This window comes from Cryptotermes secundus, unplaced genomic scaffold, assembly GCF_002891405.2.
Source record: "Cryptotermes secundus unplaced genomic scaffold, Csec_1.0 scaffold1114, whole genome shotgun sequence".
Classification (NCBI taxonomy): domain Eukaryota; kingdom Metazoa; phylum Arthropoda; class Insecta; order Blattodea; family Kalotermitidae; genus Cryptotermes; species Cryptotermes secundus.
The window spans coordinates 292,059-308,957 of NW_019737401.1; the positions used below are offsets into that span (position 1 = coordinate 292,059).

A 16,899-nucleotide genomic window follows, 5' to 3' on the forward strand; every position below is an offset into this window, starting at 1 on the left:
AAGGATCCATGGAACATAAATGAGCAAATGAAAGAATGAATGGATGTTATGGTAGGTGGCACATTTAGAAAAAGTGCTTTAGAGTGTCAATAGGATGAAAAGTTTTGTCATATTCATTACATTTGTTTTATCTAGATTCAGGGGCAGTTTGTTTGCGGAAAATCATTTACTACTTTGATAGTACACAGAAATCATCTAAATTTTTACTAGAAATTATGACACTAGTGTCATCAGTAAATATTATGGGTAATGATGAGGTGTTTAGTGTAAAAGGCAGGTCTTGTGTGTGTGGACATCACAAATTTCTTGCTTCACCTGTAGGGGCTCCTATTAATTTTATGTGTAATGGGACAAAGACAATTATATAACTGCAGAACCTGTTTATGAAATATGTTAGCGACGTACTCAATTATGTAGCATTACTTGCTCATGTTGTGTGTCACCATTAATTAAAATAAAGGCTAAAGATTACTGTCTTCTGCAATGTGATGCCACATACTCTGGTAGAAAGGTACCAATGTCTTGTAAGAATCTGTGCCTCCATCTTCAGGAACCTTCTACCTTGAAAAAGGCAAAGGGTTCCTTCAGAACACTAGTTTCTATCTATTAGAATACATAGTATTAAATCAGAGAAGACAGTAACCGATTGACATTCATTCCTGTGAAAACCTCCAATCTCATAAAATAAAATATATTAATATTTTATACAAAATAAATCATAACTGCACAAAAACACTGGTGCAGTACAGTGGGTGACGGGTTGAAAGATGCTCGAAAGGAAATCATGAAACTGTACGATATTTAGACAAACTGCAGTTCTGCAACTAAAATAATCCTTTATTACCAGCATAATAAAACAATGTACAAATCAACTCTAAATGCACATCTCCCAACTTCATAAACATAAGGAACAAAACTACCATGGCACCCACTGAGAACACAGAGCCACTAATCACAGACTGATGAAAAAGTCATGGATATGGCATGCTGGACAAACACTTTTAAGGCAGTCAACAATATGAAAATCAATTTACAGAGCTCTATACTACCAGCACCAACTGACTGAATTCAGTTATATGACCCACTGAACATGAATAAGGACAGACAGGAGTATCACAGATGAAAATGCCATTTTTGGCAAGAGTGAAGAAAAATTTCAGTCTCACATCAATGAAAAGGTGAGGACCTCATGTTTTATAGTTAGGCACATACTTCACTTATCAGAGGTCCTGTGTTAAAGATCCAGCCAGATCAAGTGTGGATTTCTCTGCTTATCAACCTCATTCCATATCTCTTGAATTAGTCACAGTTTTTTGGTACAGGGAATACATAACCCCAATCTGATTCACAGTCAGTATCAAACTGCAAGTTTCTCTGCTGGGCATACACATCTTTGTCCTGCAATGTGAATATCAGAATCTACTTTTTCTTTTTCTGAAGTTCAATAACAGACAATTTAGCATGAAATATGAAATACATACTTTAAAAATGTATTCATCTTCTAGTACTGCTTCTGTTTCATATGGGTCAACGGATGAAAATTCTTTTATCTCTTCTATATGCCCATGTCTTTCTTTTTTATTTCTTACCAGCTCCTTTCTCACTTTTTGTGTCTTCTAGTACCTGCCCAGTCATCTTGCTTGTGGTTGTCCTACAGGTCTCATTCTTTTAATGTCCTCTGTGATACCCAAGTTCTGTCCATTCTTCTCTCATGGCCAAACCACTGTAATCATTTCTCTTCTATTACAAAATTTTGGATTTAGATAGAAAAAATGTACCATTAAAACGCTTCACTTTATAAAGTGGTTAAAAAATGACCACATGCTTACCACTTATGATGATGATATTGAGGATAGAACCTCATTATTTCATACTACAACTGATCAGAATTCTAAGAGCAGTAAGAAAAGAATGTGAAAGTGGAAAACATGCTGTTTTGGCACATAATTCAATGTACAAAATTGTGGCATGGAATTCTTTTTCTTCAGATTTCCAATCAGCATAATACAATTAATTTTAAAATTTGTTTACTTTTATGTAACCAAGACCTTTTTGATTAGTGCACCTGGAGGCTGATACTGACCACAACTCAAGAAGAAAACAGTTATACATACATGAGAATAATATAACAGCATATAACACATCCATAACAGAAACAGCTATGGGTTATGATCAAACGCAAAATATGAAAACAGAACCTTAACAATACAAGTGGTCACCCAGTGGCTCAGTATTTCTGAAGGAAGTCCCATCAACACTGTATCAATCATGATGGCTGCATCAAGCCTCTGCTGTCCTCTCAAAATATTCCTTCTCCACAAGTTTGCACAACTCAATGAGATTAGGGTAGCCTCGAACAATGCTTGCAAACCGGTTATTGGGGAGTGGAGTGGTCAGAATTGTGAAGAGGTGTCCAAATACTTGTGCATCCAACTCGGTCGGTCTGTAATGCAATAATGGATGATGGATTGTGAAGTAAGTCCAAATTTACACTCAATGTTGTGTTAATAAAAAAAATATGTGGTTGGCTTCCAGGGCATTCTTGGATCTGTGATCCACACAAAAAAACATCCCAACTGGGACACCATCTGTTTCCCATCTAAAACACTGGCAGGATTTTCATCACTAACTTTCTTAATTGCTAATAAAATATTATGTTTCATTTTTCATTATATCTTTTGTTTTACAAGTTTCATATTCCAATAAATATTCAGTGATGCATACGTAAGATACAAGCAGAAATTACACCATAAAGACATACGGGAGAGTGGAGGTATAGCTGCACCTTTATTGACCTTGGCACTAGATGTGGGGTGACTGGTCAGCTTCATGCACCAACTACTTTAATCCTGGGGAAAGAGCCCCCCAGTACTCATTGAATAGGAGGCTTGGCAGGCCCCAAAGTCTGTCTGGATGCTATTAAAATAACTCAAGCAGTTCTCAAGATTTTTTCTATATATGTATATATTGTAATGTGTTCGGAGTAGATACTTCCATGGTAACGCAATAACAGGAGCCGTTGCATAGACAACGCCGAAACGACAAAAGAATCTCCCCAGAGATGAACAACAGAAGAATCGTTGCGTAACAGTGAACTGTCGAAATAGTAACAGAACTGTGAGGAACGATGTCTGGTATCCAGTCCGCATAACGCCTATATGTGCAGAGCTAGTTAGACCCGGAGAACGGGACAATCTTGGGATAGCCGCCGCCAGAGACAGTTGAGATCCAACCACGGCCAAGGATAGTGGAGACGTCGCATTGGAGTACTGGGCCAGAAGTCAAGTGACACTGCAAGTGGTGATAATTGTAAGGTGTGTAAGAGTGAGTGTCCAATAAAGATTCGCTATATCTGAGACCCACGTGAAATTGTCGCGGAACATACCCAACACATGACAATATATAGATAGAATGATAGAGAGAGAGAGAGATCAACAGACTTGGTGAACTTAACAGGTGCTCCACACTTGCAAATGCTCCAAATGGAGAACAAATACACCACAAATTGGATCGTCACCACGTGGATAATATGAAGTATAACTGAATGTATTTTCTCCAACAAAGACAAATGAATGCCAAGTCATACAGGCCTGTAACAGTGCATGTGTGCTTTTCAGCTGGTGGTGCCTTGCATTTTTTCATCACTGAAATTAAAATATGACCATAAATGCTGCAGTACTGATAGATTCAAAATTCATAGGTCGTGGGATCAAATCCCAATGAGGTGGATTTTTTTTAATTTACCTAATTCTTCCAGCCCTATAGCCCTGGGGTCAATTCTGCCTCTAACAGAAACGAGTACCAGGAATATTCTTTGGGGTAAAGGGTAGCCGGCACATAAGGCTGACAACCTTACCACCATCTATGAGCTGACTGTCTAGAAAATGTGGGAACCTCACAACCCTTTGGGCCTTCATGGTCTGTTAAAAGGATACCTTTATTTTTTTTACTTTTTATTCCTGAATAATAAAGGTTACAGGATATTCATATAAGTTTTCATAAATTGCTCTGATACAATGTAAATGGACAGGCAATAATTACAATCCAATCAGTGAGAACTTTGGTGTTATATATCAACAAATATGATCAGCTAACAGACATTACAGTATTGTATCATTCTGACATCACCATTACCAATGTGCAGGAACAGTCATCAGGAACCATAGAATTCCAGCACCATACAGTGAGGAGCATCTGTTTCTGTACACTCCATTGTTTACTGTTAAAAGACATATGACCGAAGGCAAACAACATAAACTTCCATTCTGCATCACCAACTGGCTCACCTGTCTCCAAAGAAGTAGGGTCGATTTTCAAGCCTCTCTGACAAGGCACTGCAGCAGTTCTCAATCTCCTCGTACACCTGTGCATACAAACACAGTCACTAGTTCCACGTCCTCACAATTAAACACACTTTGTACAGCCATAATTTGTGGATCCTTCTGGGTCACACAGAAAATTTGTACACTATTTAACACCACTGCACTAACTGGAGGACATATTTAGTACCCAATGACATGAGAAGATGATTACATACTTTGAACTGGAAACAATTTGGAGAGAAGTTGCCTAATTTAATGCACCAGCCTAATAGCCAAAGCAATCATGACAATCTCAGTCAGGATAGACTGTAATTCAGAATAGATTTAAACTGCATACAAGACAGAAGTGTTGTCAACTGAGCTAATCTTCTCAGAGGATCACATGATGAAAATTGATTCTGACACAGTGCGTCTCTACATGTTGGGTATTATCTGTCAATCACCATTTCTAACACAACACACCATCTTCTGAAGTACTAAATTGTTGTTATTGTTTACTGATTATGATGCCATGTTACCATTACAGTGGTTGTCAATTATTAACTAGAATATATTTCAACTATTCTATTTCAACAAGTCAACAAACCAGAAACTGGTGTATCAAATTAGAAGTAACTAGATATACCCTAACCACAATGAAAGGCAACAGGATACTGCAATGTAGAATGTCATCTTTATGTTATGACCACTTGACCTACAAGTTACAGTTGTTACAAATATTCATTTTGTTTATTTCAAAATATCTTCTCTTACAGAGCATGAAACAGATCATTGCTGTGTATCTATTTGAACAACTGCTTCATATTTGATAACAAGCTGTCAGACAGAATTGTTTGCTCTTCTCATCAATCCCTGCACCAAAATTCTGAAACAGTACCTTAAAACATGGGAACTACAGTCCTTTGACCTGTATAGTTGAGAGTGTGTTGCTAAATAATCTATGAATTTCTCACCATTTTAATCCTGTAATTTATCTTTGGAAATATACAACCTCTGAAGGTGACACATTGTCATTAAGTGAAACAAGAAGCTAGTGCCAAATTGTAGTTGAATGTGAAGTGCAACCACTTACCACTTTACACAGCAACTGCAGTCTTCAAAATGGGCATATAAATCAAACATAGCTTTCCCATAAGAAATAAAGAAAATGATATCTGTCAGGGGAAATGTTGCCTCAGTATCCACCTGAACGTCTTTTTCTTTTGCTCTTTTACTTTAAATGTGTTTATAGCATTTTGCTTATTTGTCACTACTACTAATAAAGACATTAAACAGCCTATGTCAAACAATAAAATAAGTTTTAAATAAAAAGTTTTGCTTAGACTAAGCTGACCACTACCTGATGTGGCCTGCTAGTGGTGGTGTATGGGAAAGAGGTGTTACTGGAGAAAGCAGTCATGTGGGTTAAATGACAGTAGAAAAGCAAGAAGTAAAGATGTCACCTCACTTATTGGAAGCTGTTTGGATTTCGAGATATCCAAGATAGAGGAATGAGGTTCAGGCAGTTTAATGCTTTCCTTTTTCTTGAAGGACATCAATTATGCTTATTAGGATTTCATTTTCTTTCCTTTTAAAATTTCAGTGTAGCACTGCATGGCTAATAAAACACATCTTGATCCTTTTGAACTTCGTTCACTCTTAAATCATCTTCATTTAAGACCTTCCTCTACCAGGTTAAATATTTCCACCAATCTTTTGATCATGAGTGTATGCACAACCTCAACCTTTGCTGTTTCCTCCTCCCCCTTCCCCTCGTGTTGAACTAAATCCTCAGGAGAAAGTTCTTCTTTGTGCAAGTTTAATAACTCCTCCACAGCATCTAAATCCACCTCATTAAAGCCTACTTCCTTCCCCAACCCCATAAATTTCTTCTGGGTTTTAGACACATCCTCCTCCACATTGTACCCCCTTAAAATCATGCACTAGATAACAGGACAGTTTCTGGCATATGGGAGTCATGCATAATTCTGAAAAACTGTCCACATATATTAAAAGAAAATGGTGTCACTATAAAGGGCAGTCAAATGAAAACAGGTCACCACGCATAGCTCACACGGTGCACAAGTTGGTAACACTGGAATCTGTTTACGGTACAAACATCTGGTGGGGACTCGGGAAAGCACATTGATGTGCCCTTGCATACTAATCGTTTGTTGATTGTGCTGGAAGTAAGGTTAGCGCTATGTGTGGTCGTCCAACATCAGTAATGGAGGCGGGTAAAGAAGAACAGCGAAGTGTAGTGCGCTTTCTGACTGCTGAAGAAGGAGTAGGAGGACAAGAAATTCATCGTCGCATGTCTCTTGTTTACGGCAAACAGAGCATGTCACGTTCGCGTGTGCTGGCGTGGCATAAGAGATTCCAAGAGGGACGTGTGTCACTGCAAGATGATACTGGCCCAGGCCAGGCTCATCATGTCATCACTCCTGATGTTACTGCTGCGTTGGATGGTCATATCCGGGCAAACCGACAGATCACTGTGGAAGAAATTAGTCTTTTGACAGGAAAATCATGGTTCTGTACACGTCACTGTGACAAAACACCTGTTGTACCGCGCACTGCACGCAGTGGGTTCCACATCAACTCACCGAGGAACAGAAGACTTAGAGAATGGCTGCATCACTGGGGAAGAGTATGCTTTTCTGTTCCATATTGCCACTGGGGACGAAACTTGGTGCCGCCACCATTTTGAACCCGAGAGCAAACGGCAGAGCCAACAGTGGAAACAGGTGAATTCTCCCCCACCGAAGAAATCCAAAGCCGTACACACAAGTTCCGGTAAAGTGATGATGACCTTCTTCGACTGCAAAGGCCCTTTGCTTGTCAAATTTCTCGAGCATGGGCCACAATCAGTGCACAGCACTATGAAGACACTTCGCAGAAACTGAGACGTGCCATAAAGTAAAACCGCCCTGGAATGCTACCGAACGGCATTATCCTTCTTCATGATAATCCGCGCCCCACACTGCCAACTCTGTGAGGAATACGCTACAGAGATTTGGTTGGGAACAGCTTCAACATCCCCCCAACAGTCCAGATCTCTCCCCATGTGATTTTCACATTTTTGGAGACCTGAAGAGAGACATTCGTGGACATTGGTTTGCATCAGACGGAGACATGTGTGGCTGATTAAAGGTGTGGTTCCGTAGACAGCCCACAAGCTTGTTCAAGGATGGGACTGACCATCTTATCTCCCAGTGGGATAAATGTATTAACAGTTTTGGAGATTACTTTTGAGGTAAGAAATGTTCTTTAATATGTTTTGGCTTCTGACCCATTTTCATTTGACCGCCCCTCATACAACAACCACATAATTCCAGATATAAGTAAACGAAATCTGTATAAATCAAGGCACAGCTGTACATTACAGTTACCTCATCCAGTGTTTTGTTTCCCCAGCCCAAAACCCCAAGCTTCTTCACCACTTGGCTACGTTTCTGCCAGGCTAAGATGTGATTCAGCGGCCAAGGTAGGACAGAACCAAAGCGTGGTTTTGTTACTTCTTGCAGTGTTGTTTTGTCACACCATGTTATATACAACTGCAACATACACCTAACTATGATCAATGTACAGAAGACCACTTTAACATTTAATGCACGGACTTTTAAATTGCCAGCAGCCCTCTGCGGCCGGAATTTAAATGGCCTCAAGTCTTTAACATTGCAGACTTTCAAAAACAACTACATACTATCCATTCTACACAACACAGAAATACATACTAAAAATAACCTGAAAGACAATACAATTTTCTACATATACACAAAAGAGCAATTTTTACAAATGAAAATTAACTGTGATTATTTTGACATGAAATGCAAAATATAATCGTTATTATATATGTTATGAAATTCCAAAGGACTAATCTGGGAGCACAGATAAATATTGTGACGTGGATGACGTAGCGGGAGGTGGGGGTCGCGTGAACTCCGTGATCTCGCGAGTGACGTCACATACCCCCACTCCGTCCATCAGTGTGCAAAGCTCAGTAGACACCCCTTTACCCCGTGGTGACGTAACACGGGATGCTGCAGTTGCTACGTAGCCGTAAACAACTCCCGGCACTGCTGCCCAGCAACGACTTTGTAAACACGGCTGGGAGTCCGTGCAACGACTGTTCCTAGGGAGTCGGTAAACACGATGTTACGCAACAGTGGTGCCTATTACGAAACTGTTTTCTGTGTTGTCCGTAACGGGGCTAAATAAGGAGCAGCGAACTAGCCAGGGAGGCAGTCAGTCAGTGTGTGAGCAGGAGTGACAAAGTGCGTATGGAACAGTCGCCAAGTTCAGTTGTAGCGGAAAGAAGAATACCGGAACGTGTGATTAGAAGTGATAGCGTGAGAAGCAGATGCTTGGCTCACAAGAGAAGTAATTGGGAGCATGTAATACAGTGACACTTGTATAGCTCCCGTATCATACTGTGAATACGTGTAGACTACTGAGGACAGAGTGGACAGGTTATTGTGTGGGGTTGTAACTTGTGTAAACCCATACCAGTGTTATAATTAATTGTAGCCAAGACTTGTAGGTTGTTAAATAAACCAATTAACAATCAGAATGGCATCTTCAGTAGCAAAACACTTTACTCCTCAGTTCTCAAAACAAAGCTGGGCTCTATTTGGCTGACCAGGTCATAAACAGTCATATCTAAAAGTAAATGGTATCGAAATCAGTACCATGATAAACAATTTAATTCTTCAGAGATAACAAATGAACCACTGACATGACCTTGCTGGGTTTGTTTTGGTTTCAAGCAAGATCGAACTGTCAGCACTCCCAAAGAGAGCAGGGGGGGAGAGGAGGGGCATCCTGCATTAAATAAATATAACATGACACAGCCTGGGGTGTTAACTGCTGTTAGATATATATAAAACATTCATATGTTAAAGGTTAAAAATCAGTTTTCAGCCTATTATAGAGTTTAAGACTTCAGACATGTGGAGACTGCCAGGCTCCTACCATTTTTCAGTGCCCATGTTGCACTGTATGTCCCCTCTATCATCATCCTACTATTGAGGATAGAAATTTCAGAAACCTTGTAAGAGGGGTAGACAGAAACTTTAACAGGACCATAACTTGATACACATGCCACAATAAAAGAAAAATATTATTCAATGTAATTCCATTTTAGGAAAATGGACTAAGATTAAGTTTACACGGTGATTAATAGTAATAATTTATTGAAATTAGTTTGTTGATGTTATCATGGAATTCAGCTTTACTTGTTTCTCTCAGGTACTTCAATACGAGCATATTGCTCCAAAATCCCCCCCACCCAGGACACAAAGTTGACCACTGAAGGAACTGGATTGTTCACAACCACCACAGCAGAACCTGACATTAAACCTTATTCTGAATCAGTTCACATCTTTGCAACCAATTTCTCACAGTCCCATTTAGTACATGCCTCCCACCTTCATCAGACATGTAAAAGGTAAAGCTATCCCTTTAACAGGCCGTGAAACCACATAGGTTTGTGAGACATTGAGGCTCCCACATTTTCTCAACAATCGGCTCACAGATACAGTAAGGTTATGTTCTGGCCGCTCTTTACCACTCAGGGAGATTCCTGGTACTCATTTCTGTTAGAGGCAGAGTTGACCCCAGGGCCATAGTGTGGCTGGACGGATCAGGTCAATTGAAAAAATCCACCTTATCAGGACTCAAACTTGCGACCTTCCAGCTTGTAGCATAATGCCTCAACCAACTACGCTACTGCATGCCCCCAATTAAACGTGTACTTACAATTTTTACATTAAGGAATTTTCATAAAATTCAATTTGCAATGAAAGTGTCACAGCTATGCTTAACAAAATGTTTAATTGTGTTTACATCATAATGTAAGTCCTTCCTCCAAGACACATCACACTACTGTAATTCCCTGAAGATAAGCTGACACACTGAGCATAAATAGAACTGCAAACATTTCATGCACTGACATAGTGATTTGAGTTAACAAATTAACAATAACAGAATTCTCATCCAAGTAATTATGACTCACCTCAGCATTGGCAAGAACTGTGTTAATGAGAGACATGTAAGCTCTCATATCCGCCTTCTGTACACTGTCTAGCTTGTCAGATAAGCTGATGCCCTGGAAAGACACATCTTCATTTTCAACAACTGCTGAATCTGACAATAAAAAGTAAAACAAGTAAAGCTATCCCTGTACCAGGCTGTGAAGGCCCATAGGGTTGTGAGACGTTAAGGGGCCCACATTATCTAGACAATCGGCTCAAAGATGGCGGTAAGGTTGTCAGCCTTACGCACTGGCTGCACTTTACTCCCCAGGAAAATTATTTAATTAATTCCTGGTACTCATTTCTGTTAGAGGCTGAGTAAACCCCAGGGCCTAGTGCAGGTGGAAGGATTAGGTCAACTGAAAAAAAATCCAATGACCTCATCAGGACTTGAACCCAGGACCTTCCAGCTTGTAGCACAGAGAAACTAATAGTAATAAATCTGGTTCAATACAAAAAGTAAACAAACTTTTCATCTCAAATGTCTTATGACTACTTGCTAGTTCTACAGTCTTCAAATTTTTTTTTTTTTGAGCTGACAAAAACAATCTGAAGGTCACTCCATTGTCATGACATCAATTTCTCCTTCACAAAGTTAACAGTAATCCAAATGCTGTCACTATGAACAAGAGGAAAGAAATACCAACTGAAGAGGTTGGTTTGCACTGAATGATAGTATGAATATCTCTGCTTTGGGAGGGATGTGGGACATAGCCATCACAGTCTACTTTCACTGTTCTTCTAACCTTCAAGTGACTGCTGACTACCACACAAAATCATCATGCACTTGAAGGTGAAGCCTGAACTGCACCAATACCATCACAGGGGTGGTACCCACTGTACTGCAACATTGAGTTTACTGAATACAAAACTGTCTTTCCTTCCAAGATAGTGTGACATGTTGCGCAACGAAGGACCCCTACCTCCCCAGCGGCACGTGGCGGTAACGTAGCGCTCGCGTAATAGGCGAGTCATCACCCCGCCACTCTCCCCGTGGTGACGTCACAAGCGGAGCCGAAGTGAGCCGAGCGGAGCCGAAGTTAGCCAAGCCCCCGCAACCTGGTAGCTATGCAACGCGAGTCAACAGCGGTGACGTAACAGGATGACGTGGCACTCATTACGCAACAGGCAAGCACTGCGGCTATATAAGTGAGCTGCACAGCGGCTGCGAGTTAGTTCTAATGTGGCTACTGCAGAGTTGTAACGTGTCCATCGCCGAAGACAGTTCCGAGTTAGTTCGGAGCAAGCCTGCGAGTCGAGTTGTAACGTAGCAGTCGCAGAGTTGTAACGTAACAGTCGCCGAGTCGAGTTGACATATAGCAGCAGTCGCCGAGTTCAGTAGTAGTCGAGCGAGTGTGTTATCAACAGTTCTCCAGTCAGCCGACTACAGTTGGAGTATAGCAGCCGTCGCGGAAAGAAGAACCGGACGAGTTTGTGATTGTGTAATTGGGAGTGTGTGATACAGTGATACACAGCTCCCCTACTGTAAACGTGTAGACTACTGAAGACAGAGTTATAAAGTGTGAAACCCCGCAGCTGTGTGATAATTAATTGTAGCCGATATTTGTAGATTGTTCAATAAACCAATTAACCATCTCTACAGTGTCTTCAGTAACGAAACACGTTACAATATATATATATACAGGTGTCCCAGGAGGAATGTGCCAAACTTCAGGAGGGTGTTCCTTATGTTAAAGTGTGCCGATATAACCCAAAACACCTATGTCCAAAGTTGAACGGTTACGGAGATAATGGCCAGAGAAGTGTGAAACTTTGACCGGTGTTCCACACTTGTTGATTATAAAATACATATTAAAACTGGCAGGAATATGTGGTTTCTGTAATGTTAATAATGTACGTAACATCAAACTAACTTGTGAGTGACATGAAGCCATTAAATTGAACTACAAAAAACTCGCATGTCATGTCAAAGTTGTCATTAAGAGTTCCAAGCACTATACATGACACATGAATGGCAAGCGCTGACATAAGATTGCTGACTGCGCGTTCTGGTATGCGAGTGTATGGGGCTAACGTGAGCTGCCATCACCACATTCAAGGACAAACGCAGATAAGAGTAGCCAGCTGACAGGTACAGTGTGTGGACCCGCCAGAAGACCACACTTTTCTCTGGCCATTATCTCTGTAACCGTTCAACTTTGGACATAGGTGTTTTGGGTTATATCGGCATACTATAACATAAGGAACACCCTCCCGAAGTTTGGCATATTTGGGACACCCTGTATGTATATATACATACATACAGGGTTTTTCTCGACTTTAGGGCATAACTGCAGGAGGTGATTTCCTAGGTCTGTGTGATCAAAAAAGTTCATATAAACAAATGTCCGATTTTGGATGGTTACGGAGTTATGACCGTTTTAAACTCAGAATAGAAGGTAACAATTACTGACAAAAAATGGAACAAAATAATAAACCAGCATAATACATGATACATTTAAAGTATTAATGTAAAGTTAACTTCGTGAAATTACCTTTAATTTGAATTTATTGGTGCTTAGAGCTGATTTTCGAAAATGCCATCGCTGGCCACAACACAGGCTGCCACTCGGTTGTGAACCGTGAGGGTACATACCAACCCACCACGCCTTTGGTACTTCTCAAAGTGTCGAGATAACAAGACCACTCTGTCTGTAGCTGGCTAAAAATTGCGACCTGTCAGATAGACGCGGTTCACACGAGGGCATGTACGGGAATGAAAAAACGGTCATAACTCCGTAACCATCCAAAATTGGACATGTTTATATGAACTTTTTTGATCACAAAGACCTAGGAAATCACCTCCTGCAGTTATGCCCTAAAGTCGTGAAACACCCTGTATATATGACACTGCTTGTATAACTTTTACCAAGATATAAACAACCAGTTACAATGAGCCCATCTGACAATGAGGAGAACATACCAAACTTTGTTGATTATGCTGATAAACAGAATTCTGTTCTGAATTCTAAATACTGAAAATATGGATGAATTACAGCACGATTCTTGCTGTGGTTCACATTGTAGCACTAAAATAAAAACGTTCAAACCTAAGTAAAGTTAGCCCATATTTTTCTACTTGTACGAGTAATAAGAGGCAGAACTTCATACGAATCAAGTAACTGGATGTGGGGATTGGTGAGCCCTACAAATATTGTGAACATGATTTGAAGGAATCTCCTGGGGCCCAAATCTATGGTCATATTAGAGTAAAAAATTTTCCCTACAGTAGAAATTTAAGTTTCAAAACCTCTTACATTCCCAAACTTCAAAAGAAATACCTACCATACCTACCATCACAGAACACAAAAGCAAAACTAGAACTAGTAGCAGTCAATAAGAAATCAGAGTTATGTCCATTTTTTGCGTAAAAAGATTCATACTTCTATTGATGAATTACAAACATCAAAGACTTCAAGGGCTTTTAGATATGGAACCCTCTAGCACAGGTATAACTGACAGTCAATCAGTTGTTTACATTATGTCTGCACATGCAAAGACAACATCAGACATGGCTTGTGGGAACAATGGACAAGCAAGGGGCACAGCTGCAGACAAAACATAACAAGCTTGCATATGGAAAGAGTGAGCCACTGCAATGTAAACAACTGAGGAAGAGTATATTACTTAGACAACTGGAACGTGTCATAACTTTACAGCACATAAAAGAACCTCATATCCCCAAAGGGGATGACTGAGCCATATTCCAGGATGTTTCCCGCCCAACAATAGTCTCTAAGGCCTCCGATAGATGGGGGAAGCATTATAGACACCGCTAAGCAAGCGGCCGAACTCGCTTGCTCGGAGGGACTGATGGTACGCACCATTTATCGGTAGGGTATAGAGACTGGTAGAATATCATAGAGGGAAGCACAATAGATCAAACTGGTCGCGGTGCNTTTAATTGAATTGTAACATATAAGATTTTAACACACATAAGTTGACTGCAATCATAAAATTTTAATTACAAAATGTTCAGTTACATGCATGTGGAATGGACAGTACTCAGCACAGTGTGGCAGGTCTGGAATAATGGGGCACCTCAAGATGGCTGTTTGGGGCCAAAACATGTTGTGTTAATAGCGAATGCAAATGTGAATAAAGAAATAAATAGTTGCATTACTGATGGAAAATTGTAAGGCAAATACAGTTTCCAGCATTTCAAACACGAGAAGGTAGGGTACTTATAACCTAATTAATATTTCATCATATTCTAACTAAATTATTAGTTAACAATCATACCAGGTAACATGCGATATAACCTTACATTTACGTTTGGATTAGCTTCAGTTATGTTGTTTTAGCTAATTTAAAACAAAAATGTGTTAAATGGTAATACTGCAGTTGTATTGTGCATGTGACATGTTGGGGAAGGAGGCAGGCCTATTAGAGGGTCATGGAAATGGGAAGGGGGCAAGAAAGAGAGGGGAAGCTGCACCCATTTCTTCAATTTGGACATTAATTTATTTACCTTGTGGTTGACAAAAGAAATAATCGGATCCAACTCAGCAACAACAAAAGCACCACACTTGATAAATGGCACACGACCTAGAACCAAAACTCACCATACATATGTACACACATAACATTTCAGAAGCTCAAAACATATACACTCAACTCTCGATTATCCGAGGACGGACAAACTGGTTTGCGGCTTAACCAGGGCTTTTTTTGAGGCTTATATGTTTAATATTCATTCACTTTTGTTTCACATGGTGAGCTGTAACACTATTTTCACACCACTGTGAACCAAGCTCTGCATTTTTTGGTCCCGTTATGCTAACACAGTTCTAGGGTAGGGGTGAAAGAATGCAAGGATTTGTGGAAAGTCAAGGACAGATACACCGCCCCAGTTAGTCTCTTTGTATCGATCTTCAAGTGCATTAGCAAAATCCATGGATTCACTGGATTCAGTGAAAATGAGATAGCCATAGAATTGACAAAATTGGCTAGCCAAGTTCATGGTAGTGAAGAAGTCAATGAGGAAAATATAAGAGAGTGGTTTGACTGTGACTCATGTGAGCTGGGCTTCTAAATGTTAAGCAGTGACAAAATCGTAAGTTCAGTGGGGGTGCAGCCAGAAAAGCGGGAAGAAAGTGAGAATGAGGAAGAGGTGGACAGTGCTGCTAGTAAGAAAATATCACATGGTGCTGCTCTTAATCATTTGGAATCCTTACTAGACTATCTTGAGAGTGAAGAGAACAGTTTATTAAGTGACGAGCTAATATTACGTAGGCTTCGTACGGATATCCGTAAAAAGGAAAATGCCGCGAAAAAGCAAACGACAATATTAAATTTTTTTAAGTGTTAAGTGTGAATATTCGTAAAAAGTGATGGATGTTGTTGAACATTGTGACTGAAATAACTAATTCATACTTCAGTGTAATGTAAAAAATGTATTAAATAGGTCATGAGATAACATAAAAATGAGGTTGAATAAATTTAAATAGAGGTAGGCCTATAGTTTTATCAAGGTACACTATTACAGTACTACTTTTAATAAAATTTGTCTTAACCAGGTTTTCGATTAATCGTGATTTCCATCCCCACCATTATCCCGGATAATCGAGAGTTGAGTGTAATTACAAAACCAACAATTAAGTTTGCAGTTTTGTGTACCTGAGGGTGACATGTACTCTGCATTACTCCTTGGTTCCACCTCAAAATCCAGTCCACACATCTTCAAGAATGCTTGCACTGCAAGACAGTTTGCGTTGTCTGGCAATAATATTTGTTCTACTTCGTAGGGTTGGAATAACTTCACGTCCTGAGGCCACGGCTCTTGAGCTGGAATACGATAATTTTTTATCTGTAAAAATTAGCCACATTTAGATACTGTGTTTGAGACTTTTGTAAGTAATTTTCAACACACATACCACCAAGTTCTAAAGCTATTGATTCTGTTAAGAGTACAGAAGGCATCTCAGTTGTGTTCCGTAAACATTAAACAAAACCAACCGACACAAATAGCACCTATTTATATTACAGGACTCTTGTCATTACTATGAACGTGATCAACCGCTGTAAGTGCGTTCAAGAACTGTGAACAGGTTATGCGCTAAAATCCGTCTGAATGTAGCAGTACGTCTATCTCCTTGCAGTGAGACGTGGGGTTCTCATTGAGGTGTTTGAACGCCAAGTAATCATGTAGAAGTTCTGTTGACGTTCGAAGCAACGGAGAGTCTTGGACTAATTCTAATAAATGAGTAACTCATCTAAAGCTGTTGATAAATGAGTACCAGGAATAATCTTGTGGGTAAAGGGCGGCCGGCGCGTAGGGATGACAACCTTGCCGCAATCTATGAGCCGATTGTCTAGAAAATGTGGGAACCTCAACATCTCAAACCCTATGGGTCTCCATGGCCTTTTACAGGGATACCTTAACTTTAACTTACTTTTTACTGTTTTATATGGGTGTGAAACTTATTCTCTACTAATACATTACCAACATGTTCTGGGAAACTGTATTCAAGTGTCAACCCTAGGAGATAGGTGAGTGATAAGTTTAAAGGAAACCATACGAGACAAGAGGAAACGTCGGTTAACACCACATATACACGGTG

At 40.0% G+C, this 16,899-nt stretch overlaps 1 protein-coding gene across 3 annotated transcripts; it reads right to left on the bottom strand.

Moving 5' to 3' along the window:
- Window positions 1-815: 815 nt before the first annotated feature.
- Window positions 816-16,821, bottom strand: LOC111870401 (metaxin-2). Of its 3 annotated transcripts, none has more exons than XM_033753835.1 (7): window positions 16,782-16,821; window positions 15,956-16,145; window positions 14,808-14,884; window positions 10,318-10,410; window positions 7,694-7,858; window positions 4,287-4,363; window positions 816-2,443 (listed from the first exon to the last, which is right to left on the bottom strand). In XM_033753835.1, exons 1-7 carry the CDS (start codon window positions 16,785-16,787, stop codon window positions 2,281-2,283), a joined length of 771 nt encoding a protein of 256 aa, XP_033609726.1. In that variant the 5' UTR covers window positions 16,788-16,821; the 3' UTR covers window positions 816-2,280. The 3 variants fall into 3 exon arrangements, with proteins under 3 accessions (XP_033609726.1, XP_023718423.1, XP_023718424.1); XM_023862655.1 differs by lacking the exon at window positions 16,782-16,821 and adding an exon at window positions 16,213-16,479 and having other exon boundaries at window positions 15,956-16,123; XM_023862656.2 differs by lacking the exons at window positions 7,694-7,858; window positions 16,782-16,821 and adding an exon at window positions 16,213-16,493 and having other exon boundaries at window positions 15,956-16,123.
- Between the last annotated feature and the right edge of the window lie 78 nt (window positions 16,822-16,899).

Coding starts and splice junctions, on each gene's coding strand:
- LOC111870401 (XM_023862655.1), bottom strand. CDS start 16,258: ATGCCTTCTGTACTCTTAACAGAATCAATAGCTTTAGAACTTGGTG. Junction 10,411..14,807: donor TTTCTTTTGTCAACCACAAG/GTAAATAAATTA, acceptor GTGTCTTTCCAG/GGCATCAGCTTATCTGACAA. Junction 7,859..10,317: donor CAGTTCTTGCCAATGCTGAG/GTGAGTCATAAT, acceptor TGTATGTTGCAG/TTGTATATAACATGGTGTGA.